Source organism: Gasterosteus aculeatus, chromosome 6 (assembly GCF_964276395.1).
Source record: "Gasterosteus aculeatus chromosome 6, fGasAcu3.hap1.1, whole genome shotgun sequence".
Lineage (NCBI taxonomy): Eukaryota > Metazoa > Chordata > Actinopteri > Perciformes > Gasterosteidae > Gasterosteus > Gasterosteus aculeatus.
In genome coordinates, this window is record NC_135693.1 from 14,925,632 (window position 1) to 14,933,778 (window position 8,147).

Consider the following 8,147-nt stretch of genomic DNA (forward strand, 5'->3'; position numbering starts at 1 on the left):
GCATTGGGCTTCCATCGGGGTGACTGTAGCGCATTCACACGTTCGGTTCAAACTGGCCAGAGTGAAAACAGACCCCTCGTGCGAGGAGGGACGTGAGTATATCTTTGTCTGAGACTTGCTGAGCGTTCAGATACCCCTGATGTGTAGCCGGTGTTTTTCTACCACGTTGTAGCTCTCCGTCTCTCTGGCAACCTGAACTAATCCAAGCAGGAATCCTGTCTTGGAGACTCCGGGTGGCCAAAGTGACCTTTTGACCTCTGCGGCTTTACGCAGCCGGGTGGCCGAAATCGAGAGACGTTCATTCAGGCTGCAGGGCGGCTCTGTGTGTTTACACCCGCCAAGCCTCTCACGGGAAAGAACAGCAGGCCGCTGCATCTTGGGTGTCGGGGGAAAAAAAGATAATAAAGAAAAAAGCGGTGTCGGTGTAAAATATGTTTTAATAATGTTTTGAACATGCGCATCACAAAAACAACGAGGTCGACTCGCCCACCTGTGCACAATCATTTGTCATAATAAATGAGTTATAGGAATCAGGATCAGGAAACATTTATTGCCAAAATATGGTAAACGGTTAAGTACAGAATGTCAGTTTGCCTTTTACCGAGTAAGTTTTCATATATTTGTCAATAAATAGTATTTGTGTGTGTGTGTGTACATAAGCATATATCTGAGTGTGTATTAGGGTACCGTTGAGCACCAACATTGATTGTGTAGTGCACTGTAACCGCGCCGTATGTCCCTCAGACACACACACTGTCCCCCGCATTGCACTACAATCTGGTTGGAACTGGAAGTCAATGTAATGCCAGAGTAGATACAATTAAACTGTGCCTCCCTTGTTCTTTTTCTGCCATTTCTGCAAATGTCTGCGTGGGGTTTCTCTGGCTTTAATTTGGGGTCCTCAAACGCTCGCTCGCTGCCTTGGAAGAATGATCCAATGATCCATCCTTTTCTCCAAGACATTCAAACTTTGTTCAAAACGTCAATCGCTTATCAGCCTTTGTCAGACCTCATGTTTGGAAAGTGGTTGTTTGATATTTGACAGTGATTGAAGTTTTAACAGTCGGTTACATTTTGTCGTCAGGTCCTGCTTCTCCAAACTCAGAAACATCTAATAAAGTCCAGCATTTTAAAATCAAATATCGAAAGAGAAAGCTCAAAAAGAAGACATATCAGGTATCCTTGCAGAGAAGACCGTCCCATCTTTGCCTCCTATTTGTGTATCACTCTTTTATTTATCACCTTCTTCTCTTGTGTTTTACTGACGAGCAGACAGATTAAGACCATTTCTCATGAGCTGTGTGCATGTAGCCGCAGAGAGGTGCACCCTTATTATTACCATCCATCAACCGGGTCACACTGGACTTATTACAACCAGCCACAAGTACACGTAGACGTTCATCCCCTTTATACGTGACATTTCAATATGTATGAAAATAACCCAGATAAAAACGTGTTCACGCGCGTGTCCGTGCAGTGTGCAGCCTCCTCGTTGACTCGAGGTGGAAGACGCAGAGACAAACAGACAAATCAGAAGCAGGTGTTTGCTCCAAGAGGTGTGCGCGGCGGCGCGCGCGGGCGCGCGGCGGGCGCGCAGAAGAGGAAGCCGCGCGTGTTTCCTCCCGCAGCTGCGTTCAACCCGCCGCTGGACCAGCAGGAACAGCTTCGAACCGGTTTTTGGTCGCCGGCTACAAAGCGGTACGGAACGGATGCATCATGCGCATTGTCGAAGCTCGAGGGCAGCGGAGCGACGCGTTCCAGCTCCGCAGCATCCGCGCGCGATGCGCTCTTGTGTTGTTTTTTTAATTTCGTATTGATGATGTAAGAATGGGATTTTTCCTCTAAAAAGAGAAAGCGTCCTGCATGGAACGTTCCCGTGCAGCGCGTCGCTCCGCAGGGTTCTGCTGCTGTTTTTGTAGATGCTGAGGTGAGTGTCGCATGTGTTTTTGACCGAAAAACAACAACAATGTCAGCGTGTTTGTGTGAAAGTAACAAGATAACGCGTGATGAGGAAATGCGGTTATAGTTGAATAAACAACGCCATTTGAGTTAATTCCCCCCCCCCCCCCCCCCCCCCCCGGATGTTATTGCCATTTAACTGGAATAACAAAGTACAACACATTTGGAATATGAGCAGCGTGAATCCCCCCCGACCCCATAGAAATAATAATAATAATAAGCCTCACTGTAAACAAAGTGCGAACAAAGGGACTTGAAGCTGCCGCAGTGACAGAAAGATATAAAGTTGCTCTGCAAATTAGAGAGGCCTGAAAAACTTGGGTCAGCATAGAAGAAAAGGCTTTCCCCCTTAATGTTTATCAGAGCTGAATAATAGGGGGGGGGGGGGGGGGGGGGCTCAAAGCACTGCAGCTCTCTTTACTTTCCCCACCTCCAAGGTGTGGTTAAATAAAGACGGGAACAAAAAGGCCGGTTTGCTGTGGGGGGGAGCAGCAGTCGGTTGGTTCAGGACCTCACACAGGTGGCCTGCCTGTTTGTCCAGGCCGAGTGCTGCTGCATCACGGCTTGAAGTAAGTGCACATTTTTGGAAGCTATCATAGATCCGGTTTAAAAAAAAAAAACTATTGTAAAACTAGAATGTCCTGCGGCGATCACTGAATTGTTATTTTCTGGTAAATCTATGTGTGTCTCGTCATTCCCAGGAGCCCGTTCTCGGTGGAAGCCGTCGCAGATCCTCGAGGGCAGCAGTAGCATCAGCACCATGGCTCCATCTACCGGAGTGCTGGACGGAGGCTGGGGATGGGTGATCGTGGTGGCCTCCTTCATGGCGCAGCTCCTGGCCTATGGATCACCGCAGTCGGTGGGCGTCCTGTACCCGGAGTGGCTGCACGCCTTCCAGGAGAGCAAAGGCATGACGGCCTGGGTGGGCTCCCTCGTTGCCGGAGTGGGACTGATAGCCAGTGAGTAGCGCACACTGTTATGATGTAATTATCCTTAAAATGGCTTTACATTGGGCTTAAAGATACTAAATGATTGGCATTTAAATAACATCTGCGAGGACGCTGACATTGCTGTGAAATGTAAAAATCTTCAACCAGGTTTCCCTCTTAGTTGATCTGATAATGATATGCTGAGTAGTAAATTGGTGTTTTTGCATTGCATGCCCTCATGGGCGATATATCAGCTGACATGTATGATTTAGGGGGAGATCCTATCGGCGTGGTGCTAAAAGCAGAGCACTAAACACTCACCTTTACACCTATCATCCTTCCAATTCCATATTAATCATGGTACCGCATGATGCCACTGATAACAAATCAGACACAATACTTGTTCAAAGTCTGGACAAAGAGCGCCCTGCAAAATGCAAATACAACGTGTCAACAATGAAGGTGTTGATTGTTGTACTCTAATGTATCAACAGGATGGATAAAAAACGGCCATATAGAGGTTGCCACTTTGTGGCTCGCCGAGCAGAGGTGCTGTTATTGATTTCCTAGCAGAGCAAAGCAATCGCAAGTCATCCATGGTATGAATGTAGCAGGATCACTTAGCCCTTTGATCCGAGGGATGAAAAGGAAGACAGACGGGAGGGACAGATAGGAAAGAAACACAGAGCCTGAACAAATACTCTATTCGCAAATCCACTGTAGAAGCCGCCCTGTACACGATGTACTCCTAGACTGTCTGGAGAAAACTGGATCAGTGGTAGATAGATGTCTCGGTTGACATTTTCGTCCATGGCAGAGTTCACTGGTTTCTTGCTGTGTTCTCTCTCAAAGAGGGGACAAATTATGACTGGACTGATCTGGCCTCGGGGGCCCAGCCAAGTCCTAGCTGTCCAACAGCTGCAGCATTGCAGTATCTGTTGCACTTCCCCTGCTTGGAGGGAAAGGAAATGTCACATGACAAACGAGTCGATCCTCAAAAGAACTGATTATCCAGAAACCCAACGCCTACAGCAACACAACATCTCCCTTGTTCCAGGATTATTTTTCTTCCTTCATCATCACTTGCTTTTTTGTCTCCATTCTCTTCTCCCTCAGGTCCTGTCTGCAGCGCCTGTGTGGACAACTTCGGGGCTCGTCCCGTGACCATCTTCAGCGGCGTGATGGTTGCGGGCGGCCTGATGCTCAGTGCCTTCGCTCCGAATGTCCAGTTCCTCATCTTCTCTTATGGGATCGTGGTTGGTGAGGAAACACTTGATTATAACCTGTCCTTATAAAAAAAGGACATTCCAGCTCAGTCCATGTGAGCCTTTATTGCCTCTGCAGGCTCACCCCTGTGCATGCGTGGGCCCAACACCACCTGTTATCCAGCTTTAAGTGACAGCTCGGCCGGGCTTAAACCTGGTCAACCCCTCAGAGTTAGCCTTGCCTTGGGGGGGTGCCATGCATATTTCAAGGTAGTTATTTATATTTAGAGATGCCCTTCGATGTTGGCAGTGGCAGTACATTCGCGTGCAGCTTGTTTACTGCTCCTCATTATATGTTTCTATTTGCGTTGCACAAGAAACCGTCTGCGCAGAACACTCCAAACTTGGAGGTGTTCAACTTTGTAAATACACCCTTTCAAGGGCTTCCTGAGTTTGTCAACCGAAACACGTAGTCCACAATGCTGTTATGCATTATGGTGGACCAAGAATTTGGAAGAAATTTCCCCACATGCACTGCAATCTACTTCCCATTGTTGTGTTTTTTGTTGGGAAGGTCCCTTTCCCCTGAGTTAACATTCTTCCTTTTTGCGCTCTCTCCCACAGGACTGGGTTGTGGCCTGGTCTACGCAGCCACGCTGACAATCACCTGTCAATATTTTGACAAGCGACGTGGCCTTGCCCTCGGCATTGTCACCACAGGTACTGCCGCACTCCCCCTCTGCCCTGCGCTCACTTGGTGCACACCAGTTCTTCGTGCTCACTGCTTTCATGTAGCAGCTGTGGGGAGCCTTGGGATGCTGAGGTAAACACCTGTAGTGTAGCAAAGGCAGAGTCTTCTCTTAGGTAGGTGAGTGGACTTGTGACCAGTGACTAGATCTGTTTTTGCTGAGCATCAAAACTTTCGGGAAGGTTCACAGTGTACTTTGAAGCTGTGGTAGACGTAATTGCCTTTAATGGAAGGTTTATCATTTGCGTCATTTATCTTTAACGTTTCAAGGTCCATTAATAAGTTGCCACTAGTGAGCCACAGTATGTCAAAGTCTGGATGTTAGTACTTTAACATCCTAAGAAAACAATATCTGACCTTGGTCAGAGGTAAAATAGACGTGAAACTTTCAACCAGTGGTTTAACTTTGGTCCTGGTGTAAAGTTACAGTATTTAGAACCACGAATGTAGAATCTCAACACTTCTGGCATTAGCATCAAGGAAAGATGAATGGCCTAAATGATTATATCAACCACGCTGGTTGTTAATCAAGATGGTCAAAAAGACTCATGCCATCAGCAGAATTTCAAAGTGGTCTTACACCAAATTTGGCAGAACGTGGCTTAAAAGCCAATTGATTGATCCCTCCTTTTCTCACCCAAACGCTTTCGATTTCTGTGTACCTCTGTTTACCCAGGCACAAGTGTTGGAGCGTTCATCTATGCCTCCGCTCAGAACGAGCTGATCGTGCTGTTCGGCCTGGACGGCTGCCTGCTTATGATCGGCGCTGTGGCTCTGAACCTCATGGCCTGCGCGGGCTTCATGAGGCCCCTCAACATGCCGGGCTACTACCTGAAACAGAAGGCCGCCCTGGAACGCAACACAGAGGGGCAGCTCTTCCAGAAGCCCCCGTCGGACGACCTGAAGATCACGGCGAGTTCCACCTCGCCCAACGTAGAGAAATCTCTCGCGGTGAAAGAGTCGCTCATCGCCATTGACGCCAAAGACTTGCCCACTCAGACGGAGAAGAAGAAAGGGAGCCTCCTGGCCGGGTTGACCATCATGAGAGTCATCAAGAAGAAGCAGCAGGCTTACTGCAAGTATATGCACTGCATGTACGAGATCCTGCAGGACCAATCCATGGTGGCCTTCTGTATCGCCATCTTCCTGTTCAGCCTGGGGGCGTTCCCTCCTGTGCTCTTTATAGAGGACGTGGCGCAGAGCGAAGGCCTCGTTGAAGAAGTCAGCGTCATTCCTCTGGTATCGATAGGGGCCATTGCCACTTGTGTGGGTAAACTAGCGCTGGGCGTGCTGGTGGACATCAGGTGGATTAACGGCATCTATCTGTATGCCTTCACAATGTTTGCCGGAGGTGTGGCACTGCTCCTTATCCCGAGCACGAAAACTTACCTGGGACTGCAGATCCTGTCCGCTGTCCTGGGGTTCTTCTCTGGAAACTGGTCTCTCACCTCCTACATCACCACCACGATTGTCGGTTTGGACAAACTGACACAGGCCCACGGCATCCTCATGTTCTTCGGGGGATTTGGGATCATGCTCGGACCCCCTGTTGTTGGTAAGTGAGCTTTTCTTCATCTCGCTACACCGGCAATTATTGTTTATAGGCAAAGGGGCACAGATGGGTTTTATTTAGTGCAGTGTTTAACCAGGCAGAGCAAAGAGAAGAAAAAGGGCATGTTGACTTCAATGAGGAACCGGTCATTATTTAGCTGACTGCTGTATATGCCAGGGCTTCCTGCTGACTCACAATGTTTTTCTAATCTGTTTCCAGGGTGGTTCTTTGACTGGACACAGTCATATGACATGGCTTTCTACTTCAGCGGGGGCTGCGTGGAGCTAGGAGCCGTCATTCTCTTTCTGCTCAACCTTCCCTGCTGGAACAGGAAGCAGTCGAAGAACGACAGACCAGACGTCCTTTACATAAGCAACTGTGATAAAGTTGCCTCCGTAGCCTGAAAAGAAGCCCCTTTTTGGAAGGACACGTTTTTCCTCCACTGCCAAGAAACCGTCCTCTGATAAACCACACGCAGAAACCTTCTGGGAGGAATTTTCTGTCTTTGACTCTACGGAATGTTCCTCCTCTCTTCTGCGGCCAGGTTCTAGCACACCAAAATACTTGCCAGATGTTTTGAAATACAGGCCTTCACTCTGTCCTTTGCCTGCGTTTCTCAGGTTCAAGCCACATACTGCAGAGGATTTTAAAGGTTTGACCCTGACGCCTGTGTTTTTTATTATTGCCTCATTTTACGAGGTCAGCTGAACAATTTTGTTCAACTCCCAAATTCGACGTTGTGTTTAAGCAAACAGGTTTTCATTTTACTGTAGCTTTGAAAAAAAAGGCATGGTTCTGTTCATAAAACCTGGGAGAAAAACGCTGCGTGTTCAATCAACCTAATAAAAACCCAGGAATCTTACCAGAGCTGACAATACAGGGATTGAAAGGGGGGGAGGGAGCCCTTTTTGATACATTTTATTATAGCAACAAATACTTGGTATTTTGAATCTTAAATACGCAATCATGTACCTTTCATAAGTATAAATGGTAGTTAATGCCTGTTGGAACAATACAAAAGCCTTGCTTTATAGATCATTTTGTGTTCCACATACCTTCTGTTTCTACATCAGACAGACACTTTTGAACACGTTTTGCTGTTTCAAAAACATGTAAAAACACTGAAGAGTTCCTACTGTATTGAACAATAACAGCATGTTGATTCTCTTCGTGGCATGATTATTAACCCATCAGCTGTCATTTTCTTGAACCAGGCAGGTCCATCATTGTGGTGTGTGGTATAAATCTATGTTTACGTTGTATGTGTGTATGTTTCTGCACACATGTTCACACATGGGAACAATGCTGTGTGTGTCTATTGTTTGATGAACTTTCGTGTTAGCACTAGTTTGTAAAGTTCTACGTGCTAGTGATTTTTATATGCATAAAACCAGAGCTGTAAAGACTGTTTTTGTTTGAGTTGTAAGTTGATCATAATTGTAATGGATCCATTGCAATAGGCTTTTAGAACCACTTGAATGTTGTTCAATTCACCACTACAAATTCATTTTTGTACGTTCCAGTTTCAGGCATAAGCAAATCTGGGACAATAGCTTTTGCTTATTGTATTTGTAGAGGGTATTTACACGGTGCAGATGAGGGTATAATTAGTACCTAGAAGAGACCGTATCTGTGGCTCTTACCTTTTAGCCACTCTTATTTTGTATGCCAGTATTACAATATTTATGTATGTTATTGTTTTTGTTATATCACTTTATTTAAACAGTGCCAATAAAATATATTTCAATGATGGT

General features: G+C 46.6%; 1 protein-coding gene across 3 annotated transcripts; it reads left to right on the forward strand.

Annotated features, from left to right (window-relative positions):
* Positions 1 to 1,513: 1,513 nt before the first annotated feature.
* LOC120820356 (monocarboxylate transporter 9) lies at positions 1,514 to 8,145 on the forward strand. 3 transcript variants are annotated; one of them, XM_078104754.1, is made up of 7 exons: positions 1,665 to 1,698; positions 1,852 to 1,927; positions 2,661 to 2,918; positions 4,005 to 4,148; positions 4,718 to 4,813; positions 5,518 to 6,396; positions 6,613 to 8,145. In XM_078104754.1, exons 3-7 carry the CDS (start codon positions 2,720 to 2,722, stop codon positions 6,795 to 6,797), a joined length of 1,503 nt encoding a protein of 500 aa, XP_077960880.1. In that variant the 5' UTR covers positions 1,665 to 1,698; positions 1,852 to 1,927; positions 2,661 to 2,719; the 3' UTR covers positions 6,798 to 8,145. The 3 variants fall into 3 exon arrangements, with proteins under 3 accessions (XP_040033913.1, XP_077960880.1, XP_040033914.1); XM_040177979.2 differs by having other exon boundaries at positions 1,514 to 1,927; XM_040177980.2 differs by lacking the exons at positions 1,665 to 1,698; positions 1,852 to 1,927 and adding an exon at positions 2,390 to 2,528.
* Positions 8,146 to 8,147: the final 2 nt, after the last annotated feature.

What these genes read in the sequence shown, in the direction of transcription:
- LOC120820356 (XM_040177979.2), top strand. Translation starts at nt 2,720, where the DNA reads ATGGCTCCATCTACCGGAGTGCTGGACGGAGGCTGGGGATGGGTGATC. An exon ending in CGGAGTGGGACTGATAGCCA is followed by an intron (nt 2,919 to 4,004) that starts GTGAGTAGCGCA and finishes CTTCTCCCTCAG; the next exon opens with GTCCTGTCTGCAGCGCCTGT. An exon ending in CCTCGGCATTGTCACCACAG is followed by an intron (nt 4,814 to 5,517) that starts GTACTGCCGCAC and finishes CTGTTTACCCAG; the next exon opens with GCACAAGTGTTGGAGCGTTC.